The 14146-nt window shown below is 38.4% G+C and overlaps 1 protein-coding gene and 1 long non-coding RNA gene across 10 annotated transcripts in view; one reads left to right on the top strand and one right to left on the bottom strand.

Moving 5' to 3' along the window:
* Window positions 1–14146, bottom strand: part of TRAPPC9 (trafficking protein particle complex subunit 9) — an 889500-nt gene that overhangs the window by 692475 nt on the left and 182879 nt on the right. For all 7 annotated transcript variants that reach the window (XM_077166715.1, XM_077166716.1, XM_077166713.1 and 4 more), the window contains one exon: window positions 693–838. In XM_077166715.1, coding sequence (XP_077022830.1) covers window positions 693–838 — 146 coding nt within the window. The remainder of the gene's footprint in view (window positions 1–692; window positions 839–14146) is intronic.
* The window catches only part of LOC143688594 (uncharacterized), a 142553-nt gene that overhangs the window by 99676 nt on the left and 28731 nt on the right, over window positions 1–14146 (top strand). For 2 of the 3 annotated variants that reach the window (XR_013178158.1, XR_013178157.1), the window contains exons 5-6: window positions 12510–12696; window positions 12804–12902. This is a non-coding gene — a long non-coding RNA (uncharacterized LOC143688594). The remainder of the gene's footprint in view (window positions 1–12509; window positions 12697–12803; window positions 12903–14146) is intronic. The other variant, XR_013178159.1, reaches the window with a different exon arrangement.

Genomic DNA, 14146 nt, shown 5'->3' with positions numbered 1-14146 from the left:
GGATGCCAGGCCCAGAGGAGGGAGGTGGGCAGGTCTGTGGTGGGGAAATGGTTCAGGAGCTTAGCACTTAGAAAAGCATTTTAGAGATTTTCAAAGAATGTGAGCACAACACAACAGGTTTCACTCCCAATCTATCCACAACTTAATTATCTTTCCTTGATGAATCATCAGATATTTTAGGATTGGCTATGGTTATCACCTACACAAAACAAGGATTACCAGTGTTCAAAAGAGAAAACAAGACAATATCCTTATTTCACAATCAATCCCACACATCATTAACCTTTTAATCTTTCTTTGATGATTCAGAAGTCAGCTTAGGTCTTGGAAAATCACTCTGATCATCAATTATTACTCTTCTGGTGCTTCTAAGACCCAGTTAACAAACGTCTTTCTGATTTCTAGAACGTCTACCAAAAGCACCTTTTACAAAATAAATTTTAAAAATCAGATCCATGGTCAACTGCCTGACAAAGGCAGCAAATAGAATGAAATTATATGGGAGTATATACAAATATGTATATTTGTGTATGTATATATATACACACATATATGTATATATGTGTATGAACATATAAAAATATGTACCTATATAAAAGAACAAATGGATGGATTGGCCAGAAATGTTAATTTTGTAAAAACCGGAGACCAGGTGGCAGAGCTCTGTTAGACAGCAGGAGAAATTGTCTCACCTATTTTCTTGCTGCGCTCCTCTCCGCGGCTGTGGGCAATAATGGGAGAGTAGATGAAAGGACTCTTGGTCGACATGTTCTGACCCAGCAAGCTTTTCATTTTCTGTGGCCGGAGGCTGGCAGGAAGGTTCAACAGTTTCACATGCCTATTGATTCAAATGGAACAAAAATACTTCATCTGCCCTGCTACCGTGGTTTCAGGATAAATATTAACAAATGACATGTGTTAGAAAAAAATAAATCAAAATAGAATATAAACTGAGGGAAGGCAAAGCATTCAAGTTGGGTGGGAAAAAGTAAAAGAATGTCACCTGCAGTAACTCAGTCCTCTCCTGGGTGGAAGCGAGGGGAGGGAGAGCTGCCAGTTCCCTGCCATGGGCTTCGCGGATTCATGCAATGATGTACTGGGGACTAGAGTCAGAGGGGCCCATTTGAAATCTGAGCTGCAATATTAAACAGCTGTATAACTCTGGAGAAAGCCACCTCCTCCCAGAACTCTGGGGAGGATTAAATGAGATGCTCTTGGCCGTGTCTCCTGCAGCAAAGGCCTGCTTCCCTTCTCTCGGTTTCCTTTCCCGTCCTGATAGCTGTGCCCACAGCAAATGACAGTGCAGACCCTAATCTGTAAGGTCAGACAGCACCACCTGCTTTTTACTTCAGGAAATGACTGATTCTCCGTCAGCACAGTCTGTATCTTAAAATGTTTTCCCAGCTGTAGATGTCAGCTAATCTTTACTTGCTTGTAAATCTAATCAACTGCCATTTGTTGAAAAAGCCTCATCCACAAAGCCTGAGTATAGTCGGGCAGTGTGCTGACTAGTGTTACCCCAGCCAGAAAGCCTTATCAGTAACCTTCTGAGCTGGGCACTATTATAATCGGCTCCACTTTACCAATGAAGATATTGCAAAAAAAAGAACATCCATTAGACTTAAGGTCTTGACTGCTTTGAGGACGCTTTTTCCCTGGTTCTGTGTTTCCATGTAGAGTGGCACCCCTTACATTAACGGTTCTGACCTCACTGTCTCTCTCCCTCCCCACTCCAGAGGGAGGTGGTAAATTTGGATAGAGATCCAGAGTGTGCACAGCTTTGACCCCTTCCTCTGGGGGCCTGCCTGCCCGTGGGAGCGTATTTCCACACACTAACAGGGACTTGCTCCAGGAAAGAGGGCTACAGCTATACCAGTGACTGGGATAAATCCACTGAACGCAGGGAAGGACTCGCACTCATCTGACCAGATCTGAGCCACGCCATTTATTATATCTGCCATCTGCCTGAGATGTATGTTTCTTTCTACTGATTTTAGATTCAAGCAGAGTGAGGAACAGGGATTAAAGTGCTATGAATTGGAAAACTTCAATTTTTGGTGGGTGATTTTGAGGATTAAGTAAGGTAATCATGTAAAATACCTATAACAGAGCCTGCCACAGAGTAGGTGCTCAAAATTTCCCTTCTCTTCCCCTCCTTAAGACAAGACTAATCCACATGGAAAGCAGAGTGCCTAGCTCAAAGATTATAAGACTGGACTGTAGTAAAGGAACCCCACTGTGAATATGCTGCGGACCTTGGAGCAAGTCAGGTTTATTGGGCCCTAGTGTCGCCTCATTTGTAAAGTGATTGCATTTTCTTGGAACATTAATAGCTTTCTATTTCATGCCATAGAATCACCATCTAAAAATCAGATATCCTCTTTGATTCTGCAGGGATCTACCACAAGCACAGAAATTGCAGATCACATAAAAGCTTTTTAAAATATGCAAAAGAATTCTGAGGGCATGGTTAGCCAGAAAAGTAACCTAATAAATTGTCACAGCATTCAGTAAAAACCTGAAAATTTGCATAAAATGTAACTTCATAAAATGTGCCCTACAGAAAAACAATTGTTCAAAGCACCTGGTATAAAGGAACATAATCCATTTATTGCAGGACTAATAATACTGTATTTGGTTTATGAAGCTGCCAACAGTAAAGCAGAATTCCAGGGGAAAAGTTTCAAGTATAAGGATTATTTTTAGAATTTCCATTTGGAAACTGTTGACATTTAAAAACCTGGTTTTCCTCAGCACACTACAGTTAACTGGGACAATGCTGGGGAAACATGGGACTAAAGAAGGAAGTGATATAAAGCAAACAGGTTGACAGGAATGCCACAAGCGCAGCTTCTGTCCTTGATTTTTAATCCATCAAACTTATTCATAGGGGAAACAAATCGAACAACCTATTGAATATTTCTCAACAGATCAGCAATTGTTAAAACTGGCCCTGTCAATTCCCTGTTTGGAGTGATGAGGAGGTCACCCACCCTCCCAGGCCCGGGCACACCGCAATAGCTGAAACGCAGCGCTGGCCAAGTTAGCAATGGGAGAACACCAAGCTCTTTCCTGAATGCCATATACATGTCTTATTATCTACAAATAGCTCTAGCTTAGGAAATTCTTAAGGGAGGTTATGGGCTTGGCCATTACACCAACAATGAGAGAAGATTCTAGGCAACGATTTGGACCTGATGAGCCCATGGAAGCTGCACTCACTGGAATCTGCGAGGCTGACTTTGCCCTGACTTAAAAACAAGAAAAATCCCCCTGAAAGTCATGGCCTCTAAACCCCTTTTTGAATAAATGCCTATCATCCTCTCTCAAACAGTACAGTTCATTTAAAAGTTTAACTTCTGAAAGTGCCAAAGCCACTCAAAGCTCACTGTTAGTAGGAGGGTCCAGTCCTTATCAATTAAAAAACCCTCATTAATTCTACAGCTCTTTTTCAAGTTGAAAGAACCTAATGTCTATTCAACAATAAGAACAACAAAATCAACTAATCCTCCCCAATTAAAGAATCACTGATTTACTGGAAATTGCATCTGAACTCTATCCCAATTCCTTCTTTAACTATCTATAATCTTTATTTTTTTTTCCACATGTACATGCACTGGGAATCAAACCCACGTCTCAGGTGTGGCAGGTGAGAATTCTGCCACTGAGCCACCATCGCACCACCCAAACATCTATAATTCATAGTTTGTTGACAACTTCCATGATTGTCATCTATTCTACTATTAGCTATTACGGAGAATTCTGTAAAGAGCAAAATCAGATTGTTTAGTTTTAACTGAACTTTCACAATTCTAACTCTGGACAGCAATAACAACATATGGGTTTGGCAAGCATTTAGCAGTAGGCTAGGTACATGTTAAATACTCAATAAATATTTGATTACTTGAATTATGAAGTAAATTAAAACAGATTTGTACTTTGGTCCCTTTTTTTTTTTTAATTAACTTACATCATAATTACTTGAAACCATTTTTGGGTGAGCCCAGTTCATGCTCCCATGCTACAAAAAATATGTCAGTATTTTTTTGCCAACTGATTAAATGGTTTTATTGTTAAAAACTAGGAAAGGCCTCAAAAGCAAAAAAAAAAAAAAAAAAAATTGGTTCTGACCATCTACTCCAAAACCAAAATCATAATTATAAGATATCCCCAACATTAAGTCATTATCTAACAATCTGTAGGGCAAGTCTGATAATTTATCCAATGATAAGGACACTTTTCAACCAATGTAATACTGAGCTCTTCTCGTAGTTATAGAGGATGACTTGAAATGCCTGACTTTAATTTTTTTTAATTAAATGGATAAAGCCTATCTTTCTAGGCATAGAGATCTGAGGCATTTGATTAACATATTAAAACAGTCCCAGGCTTGTTTTTTTTTTTTAAGGGAAAAAACTGGCCCTGTCCTAGGTACAGCAATGGCCACAAGAGATGAAACACCCTGACTCACTAATAGGACAGCAACCCTACATGCATATGTGCACACTTTTTCATTCCACACAAACTCACTGGCTGCTTGTCAAGTACCAGGTACCGATTGATTATCAATAATATGGATCTGCCAGCATCACAGATATATTCTGTTCTTTTGTCTGGCATAAAACTCTGAATTCTATGCTGCTTAATTTTTACCAAAAGCTTACTCATGAGAAATCACATTTGGGAAGGAATGTTTGATGTATATAAATAGTTTATTCATTAATCTAGATATTTCTAGTTTTATTGCTGGAACAAGCCAGTACTCCTAGAGTGCTTCAACTACATTGCTTTCGTCTTCTGGGAGAACTGCTTTTATTCCATTGTACTCTGTACTGTGCCCTTAGTGTGCACTGAGGGACACTAACAAAACAGCCATGAGAAACTTGCTGTTAGATTTTTGTGGTGATTTTGTTGAGGATGTTACTCAACACATCACAGAATTTTCTTTAAGAGAACCCACACTGTCATGATGAAAACACTCAGCAAATTAGCAATAGATGAGAAATACTCAACATGATAAAGGGCATATATGAAAAACCCACAGCTAACATTATACTCAATGGTGAAAGCCTGGAAAGCTTTCCCCCAAATATCAGTAACAGAACAAGGATGTCCATGGCTATTCAACAATGGACCAGAAGTCTCAGCCAGAGGCAGTAGGCAAGAAAAAGAAAAAAAGAATTGGAAAGGAAGAAGTCAAACCACCTTTATTTGCAAATGACATGATTCTATGTACAGAAAATCCCACCGAGTAATCACACACACACTCAAACACTACTACTGGAGTTAAATAAATTCAGTAATGTGTAGGATACAAGATCAACATATAAAAATCAGTTTTGCTTCTATCCACTAACAGTGAACAATCCAAAAAGGAAATTAAGAATTCTGTGCTAGTTTGAAATCGTTTTGTACCCCCAGAAAAGCCTTGTTCTTCTAATCCTGATACAACATTGTAAGGTGGAAACCTTTGATTAGATTGTTTCCATGGAGACTGACCCACTCAATTGTGATAAGATGGAGATGTGACTCCACCAATCCAAGGTGGGTCTTGATTAGTTTACTGGAGTCCTTTAAGGGGTGAAATGCTTTGGAGGAAGCTCAGAGGCTTGGAGATGCAGAAAGAAAATGCATCCAGGGAAGCTGTTTGAAACCAGGAGACAAAGACCAGCAGAAGCCAGATACGTGCCGTCCGAGCTGACAGAGGTATTCTGGACCCAATAGCCTTTCTTGAGTCAATGTATCTTTCCCTGGACATCTTAGCTCGGACATTTTTACGACCTTAGAACTGTAAACTCGTAACTTAATAAATTCCCATTTTAAAAGCTGTTCCATTTCTGGTATATTGCACTCCAGCAGCATTAACAAACTAATACAAATTCCATTTACAATAGCATCAAAGAGAATGAAATACCTAGGAATAAATTTAATGAAGGAGATGAAAGACTTGTACATTGAAAACCACAGTACAATGGTTAAAGACATAAACAAATGGAGAGACATCCATATTCATGAATTGGAAGAACTATATCGATAAAATGTCAATATTCCTCAAAGTGATTTACAGATTCAGTGCAATCCCTATACAATCCTATGGCCTTTTTTATAGAAATGGAAAAGCCAACCTTGAAATTCATATGGAATTGCAAGGGGCCCTGATTGGCCAAAACAAATATTGAAAAAGAAAAACAAAGTTGGAGAACTTCCATTTCCTAATTTCAAACCTTACTACAGTAATGAAAACAGTATAGTTCTGGCATAAGGATAGACAAATAGACCAATGGAATATAATTGAGAGTCCAGAAATGAACCAATATACCCTCATATATATGGTCAAATGGTACTAGGAAAACTAGATATTCACATGCAAAAGAATGAAGTTGGACCCCAACCTCCCTTAATATTCAAAAATTAACTCAAAATAGATCAACAACCAAAACATAAAAGCTAAAACTACAAAATTACAGGGAAAAAAAGGGTAAATATGCATGGCTTTGGATTTGGCAATGGTTTCTTAATTATGACACCAAAAGCATAGGCAACAAAAAGTAAATAAATTGGACTTCATTAAAATTAAAAGATTTTGTACATCAAAGGGCATTATCAAGAGTATGAAAAAACAAACTACAGAATGGGAGAAAATATTTGTAATCATATATCTGTTAAGGGTTAAATACCCAAACAATAAAAAGGCACTCAACTCAATTTAAAAATGGGCCGGGCAGGGGGAAGTGGTAAATCTCCCTGGCAGTATAGGGCCTGACTCCAGACCCAGCACCATGGAAATGAGAAAGCCTTCCTGATCATAAGGGGGGAAGAGAGAAATGAGACAAAATAGTCTCAGAGGCTGAGAGATTTCAAACGGAGTCAGGAGATTATCCTGGAAGTTATTCTTACGCATTATATAGATATCCCTTTTTAGTTTATCACGTTTTGGGACTGGCTGGAGGAAAGTACCTGAAACTGTTGAGCACTGTTCCAGTAGCCTTGATCCTTGAAGACAACTGCACAACTACAAAGCTTTTACAGTGTGACTGTGTGATTGTGAAAACCTCTGATGCTCCTTTCATCCAGAAAATGAACAGATGAGTAGAAAAAAACAAAGGATAAAAAATAAATAAATAATAGGGGAAGATAAAGGGTAAAAACTGGGTAGATTGAAATACCATGGGTCAATGAGTGGAAGGGATAAGGGGCATGGGATGTATGAGTTCTTTTTTCTTCTTTTTATTTTTTTTTCTGGAGTAATGCAAATGTTCTAAGAATGATCATGGTGAAGAATACACAACTATGTGATGATATTGTAAGCCACTGATTGTATAAAATGGTTGGACTGCAAAAGTGTGGGTATTTATCAATAAAAATATTTTTTTAATTATGTAAAAAAAAGAAAAAATGGGCATAGACCCGAACAGACATTTTTTTAAAGAAGACAAACAAGTGGCCAACAAGCACACAAAAATATGCTCAACAAATCCAAACCACAGTGAAATACTACTTAAGGCCCACTAGCTTTAGTTCTTTAAAAAAAATGAAAACTAACAAGTATTGGTGAGAAAGTGAAAAAAACAGGAATCCTGTATGTTGCTGGTGAGAATGTAAAATGGTGCAACTACTGTGGAAAACAGTTTGGCAGTTCCTCAAAACATTAAACATGGAATTACCATATGACCCAGCAATTCTACTGCTAAGCAAATGCCCAAGAAAAATAAAAACAGATGTCCATACACAAACTTGTACACAACTGTTTACAGCAGCATTAGTCATAATAGCCAAAAGGTGGTGTGCTGGTTTGAACCTGTTGTGTACCCCAGAAAAACCATGTCCTTTAATCCTCATTCAATATTGCTGGGTGGGTCACATCTCCAATTGTGGGTGGTAACTTCTGATTAGATGGTTTCCATGAGATGTGTCTCCATCCATTCATGGCGGGGTTTGCTTACTGGAGCCCTTTAAGAGGAAAACATTTTGGAAAAAGCTTTAGAGCCCATGCAGCCAGGGACCTCTGGAGATGAAGATAATACCCCTGAGGGAGTTTCATGAAACAAGAAGCTGGGAGAGAAAGCTCACAGATGGCGCCATATTTGCCACATGCCTTTCCAATTGAGAGATAAACCCTGAACATCATCAGCCATCTTGAACCAAGGTTTCTTTCCCCGGATGCCTTACATTGGACATTTCTATAGTCTTGCTTTAATTTGGATATTTTTATGGTCTTAGAACATGTAAACTTGCAAAACTTAATGAAGTCCCCTTTTTAAAAGTCATTCCATTTCTGGTATATTGTATTCTGGCAGCTTGCAAACTAGAACATGCGGGAACACCAAAATTTACATAAACAGATGAATCAATAAACAAAATGTGGTATATCCTACAGTGGAATATTATTCAGCCATTAGAAGGAGCAAAGTACTGATAAATGGTACAACTTAGATGAACCTCAAACATATTATACTAAGTGAAAGTAACCAGACACAAAAGAGCTCATATAATCTGATTCCTGTTATATGATATATTCAGAATAGGCAAATGCACAGATACAGAAAAGCAGATGAGTGGTTGGTTACCTTATCTGCTTTAGATAAGGGGGGAGGAGGAAATGTGGTGTGATTACTTAATAGGTGTTTTCCGGGGTGATGAAAAAGTTCTGAAACTAGAGAGAGATGGTAGTTACACAACACTGTGAATATACTAAATACTACTGAATTCTATGCTTTAAAATGATTAATTGTATGTTATGTAAATTTCATCTCAATTAAAAAAAAGAGACGGAATCTGCAAAATGAATTTCCTGCAGGTCTCATTACCACAAAAAGCTGTACCCCTCCAGAGTACATGGGTATATGTCTGCTTTTGAGAGACAGAGACTCTTGTAACCAATCCTGTATGATTCTTGACTTGTCAGCTAGTTATATGAGGATCAAACTTTTTCCTATCTAGAACCATTCCATAGGACCTTGTGATCTCTGTGTACTAACAGGGTCTACTGTTTTATTTTTCTATCCCTTCTTTATTTTCCCTTCATTCTGGTTACTTCAACTATCTTTAAGATAATATTATCTTAAATAATATTATTAAGATAATATTATCTTAAATAATATTATTAAGATAATAATAGTACATGAGCTGCTTTTATGAACTAAGGCAAAATACATGTACTCACATCATAATTACTCATAACCATTCTTGGGTGAGCCTAGTTCATGCTAGACTAGAATCTTAAAAACAAGCTTATTTATTGATCAAAATAGATCAAAAAACGCTGGGGAGTGCTTTGAGGGCTATTGCTTCTTTGTTTCTTTGCTTTGTATATATGTATATGTTATACAGTAAGAAAAGTTGAAAAAAAGGAAACAGGAAAAAAAATAAGACTTCCTAAGAAATAAGGAGTTCAGGCTTAAAACGGATATGTTTTGGTGATGGATGGTAGTGATAACAGAATAACACTGTGAACATAATTAACAGCACTAAAATTTAAATCTGAATGTGGTTAAAAGGGGAAATGTTAGTGGTAAAAGAATAAAAATTTTAAAAAAAATCCATGGAACTGCACAACACAAAAAACGAAGACTAAGTTTAACCATGGACTATAGTTAATAGTACAATTATAAAAATGTGCTTCTATCAGTTGTAACAAATGGCCCATACCAATGCAGGGTATTATAACAGGGTGGTTATGTATGATTGTTCTATAAACCTATGATTCTCAAATAAAAAAATAAAAAATTTTTAAAAAATGCTTTCTGTCGCTTTCCTGTCTGTGCCTACCAATGCAGCCCTCAGGCTGTTAGAGAAGGCAGAACACGGCAGGCACTCCTAAAGAAGGGGGGCACAGTAGCACTGAGCTGGGACAGGACGGCAGCAAAGTGTCAGAGCCTGAGCACGCATTTATATCTTCATGAAATGAAGAAAAATGACCAGTTCTTTATTTTCTAAATGATAAAATCTTCAGCACTAAGAAGTGAAGCAAAATACACAGCTTGCTGACAATGGTTAGAATCATCATTCTGTATAAAAATCCACCATTATGTCTACAGCCAGGAAGGTAAATTCACAGCAGGAGATCAAGTCTTACTCTAGAACTCACCAATCCAACATAACTGGTTCAGTTTTCTGAGAAGTGAGAGAATGGCCTGCTAAAACAAGGAGCAAAAAGATTTGGGGCCAACATAATGATCACGCTCCAATTTTTCACCTCAAAGACTTTCTGACTTTGGATAAGATTAATTTTTTTTTAAATAAAGTGTTCTAGTTTGCTAGCTGCCAGAATGCAATATACCAGAAATGGAAGGCTTTTAAAAAGGGGAATTTAACGAGTTGCTAGTTTACAGTTCTAAGGCAGAGAAAATGTCCCATTTAAAATAAGTCTATAGAAATGTCCAATCAAAGGTATCCAGGGAAAGACACCTTGGTTCAAGATGGCCGATGAAGTTCAGGGTTTCTCTCTCAAGTAAGAAGGCACAGGGCGAAAACAGTCAGGGCTTCTCTCTCGGCTGGAAGGGCACATGGTGAGCACAGCATCATCTGCTAGCTTTCTCTCCTGGCTTCCTGTTTCATGAAGCTCCCCGGGAGGAGTCTTCCTTCCTCATCTCCAAAGCGCTGGCTGATGGACTCTCTGCTTCATGGTGCTGCAGCGTTCTCTGCTCTCTCTGAATCTCCTTCATTCTCCAAAATGTTTCCTCTTGTATAGGACTCCAGAAATTTATCAAGACCCACCGAAATGGGTGGAGACATGTTGTCACCTAAACCAGCTTAACAACCACTCTTGATTAAATCACTTCTCCTTTTCAAACATACAATATTGAATAGGGATTATTCTACCTTTCTGAAATGGGGTTTTGATTAAAACATGGCTTTTCTAGGGTACATACATCCTTTCAAACCAGCACATTAAGTAAGTTACATTTGAACATTTCTTAATAGAGTGATGGAATTTAATTCAGTCAACTCAGTTTAATATGCACAAGCAGAAGTAATAACTGACAGGGAAATGTAATTAGAGGGAGCCCGCCCTTAAATGTCTGTAATAATGCATATCTGCAGAGAGCTTTTTTTGCGTACAAAGCATTTTCCCAAACATCACCGTCCATGTGAGGTATATATTGTCAACCCCATTTCCAGAAGAGGATACTAAGGCTCGGAGAAATTGAAGAACTTGTTTAAAGACTGTTTTAGTTTGGTAAGGTTGCTAGAATGCAATAGACCAGAAATGGAATAGCTTTTATAAAGGAGATTTATTTAGTTGCAAATTTACTAATTTGATAAGGCACATGGAGACATCTGCTGGCCTTCCCTCTAGGCTTCAAGGTTCAAACAGCTTTCCCCCAGGATTCTGCATCTCCAAACGCCAGTGTCTGAGCCTGCTCTGAGCTCCGAGCTGAGGTCTGCTCAGCTGATCTCTCCTTTTAAGCCTACCTCATTGCAGAAGGCACTTTCCTTAAGCCAATGCAGATGTAATCAGCCATAGATGAATTTCACATGCTGATAATTTAAGACCATAGCAACAGACCAAATAGGTACCATCACTTGGTTAAGTTGACACCTGAAATTAACTATCACAAGACAATTGTAGAATACAAGACAAATGAACAAAATCATGATTTTTCCAGTTTTATATGAAGAGAGTTCATGAATGCCAGGCAAATACAACACAACAATAAATTTTAGTTTCTTCGTTTCTGAAACCTAAAAAAACATGCATCAGTATTGCTCACACATAATTGTGACAGAGACGTTTGGAGGAGAAAACTGCATATAGTCTGTACAAGAAATATGACCTATGGTGCATCTTTGGAGAAAAAAGATCTTGCTTTGATGAAGACAAAGAAGAAGGACAGAGGCTGAAGAACTGTGGAGTAAAGGCATCACATTTATCCTAATACTTACAAATGGCAAAACCTTAGACGATAGTGCAAAAGTAGAAGTTGACAAACACATTAAAGTAAGCAAACTTTTATCTATGTATAAAAATTAATCTAGGATAAAACCCAAACACATTTTTAGTAAGAACAGAAACATATAACTAGCCCTCAAGGTCAGAAAGTAAAAAAACGATCACGCAAGATGAAAAGTAGTTCATAAAATAAAGTATGAACTCATTCTGAGGTGGCACTTTTTCAAGATAATACTTTGTCTTAAGAAGGACAGATATAAGGAACAAACACTAATTCAATGGTTTGTCTTGACTCATAAGCATTAAAGAATGGAAGTGCAAAGCTGAACTTTCTGTCTGGGCAAGGAGGTGGGGTGAGTGGAGCAGGGCTACTACTTCCTATAATGGACTTTTTGGTTGCCTCCCTAACAGCCACATCCCCCTTCTCTTGTCCAGCAATTCCTAGGTATTATATTAGGGGAACTACACATCCCCTCCTCTCAGCCATGTGGTTTGGGTAGAACTGGCTCAGATCTGAGTCCATAACCCCAACACAGGCAAAGGAACGTCAGGGACACTTGCTGAGGCTCTTCCTTCTCCACGGGCATCACTGAAAGGTGCCTTCTCTCTTTTCCAGGGCATTGTGGGAAGAGGATGTAAGGTCTGGAGCTGGTGCTGACTTCCTGATCCCACCTGGGGCCTAGGACTAAAGCTATCACTACTGCACAGGACAGAGCCCAACAGAGGAAAAGAAACCAAGTTCTGATGAAATTATTCAGATCCTTTCTCCAGCCCCACCTAAATTCCTCCCGTGGATTTTTCAGGTATTTTGTACCCATAAATGCCCTTTTTGCCGAAGTTAGTCCGGGTGAGATTTTCTATCAATTGCCACATAAATAATTCTAACGGACACATCTGTTCATTCACTTAGCACACACGATCATCTCGGGAGATACAAAGACAAAGAGCTCCTCAGAGAAGTCTTGATCTAAGACAAGAATCCAAAATATCAACAAAGTCATATAATCAGGTCTGTAAGTGCAGTAGAAGAAAGATATGGCAGACACTATCGACTGGCTAAGCCAGCACCAATTTCTGACCTCCTTCTCCCTTGCCTGTCTATATTACAGAGCCTGGGAGAACTAAATACTCATTTAGTTCTCATTTTCTCAGCATCTCATACAACTAGAGTGGCCATGAGATACACTTCTGGTCAATAAGACTGATGCATAGAAGCCCACCATAAAACTATCAAGAATAGTTTTGCTTTCCAAATAAACAAAAGATAGACATCACTGGCCCTGCCCCTTGTCCCTTCTTCTTGTCTTGGCAGCAAATGTGTTATCTGGAGCTACTGCAGCCACCTGGTAATCACAATATAAAGACTGAATTGCAGACAGGCCACCTGCTTCCAGCTTCTTAATAAATAAGAAAAAGAATCCTCTCTTGGCTATCCAGTCTTAGGTTTTCTGTCTTTTGCAGCTGAAATATTTCCTAATTTATACAGAAGGAGTAGTCATTTCTAACTGGGTTGCTTAGGAAAAGGCTTTATGGAGGAGACAAACCTTGAACTAAATGCCAAAAGATGACTAAGGATCATGAGACAGAGTAACTGAGGCAAAGGCATTTCAAGCAAAGGATGAAACCTGGATGAAGGAACAAAACTCCATCACACATTTTGCCTACTGTAAATATTTTTATAAGGGTTTTGTGGGGCCAGAAGGTATAATAAGGGGCTCACAATCAAAGACTGCAGACAGAACAGGCCACAGAGGGCCTTGTAAACCATGCAAAGCTAGCAGGCTGGACTTTATTCTATAAGTAAAAGGGAACAAAGTACACTGTGAGATACTCTGATTTTCCAAGTTGTCCAAAGAAACTCCCTTTCAGTTTACTCATGAGTGTTGATGCTATTGTTGGTTCAAGAACCATCCACTGGATTTTCTGTACCTACTCTCGTATAGTATTTCTTTCCAGTTTTTTATGATACCACATATAAATGACATAATCACCAGGGTGATTAGGACAAAGTAGGCTTACTTATATAACTAAAAGTCTCCACAAGGGCCACGGTGGCTCAGCAGGTAAGAGTGCTTGCCTGCCATGCCCGAGGACCCGGGTTCAATTCCTGGTGCCTGCCCATGTTAAAAAAAAAAAAAAAAGTCTCCACAAATCATCAAAAGCATGATATTCATACCAAATCTATGAAACATTTACCTAAATGCTAAACTATTGTTTTCATCCAATCTGTTCTATCCAATATTTTTAAATCAC

Source organism: Tamandua tetradactyla, chromosome 6, assembly GCF_023851605.1.
Source record: "Tamandua tetradactyla isolate mTamTet1 chromosome 6, mTamTet1.pri, whole genome shotgun sequence".
In the NCBI taxonomy this organism is placed as follows: domain Eukaryota; kingdom Metazoa; phylum Chordata; class Mammalia; order Pilosa; family Myrmecophagidae; genus Tamandua; species Tamandua tetradactyla.
Note: the sequence above shows the minus strand (reverse complement) of the source record. Positions and strands in the feature narration are given on the sequence as shown.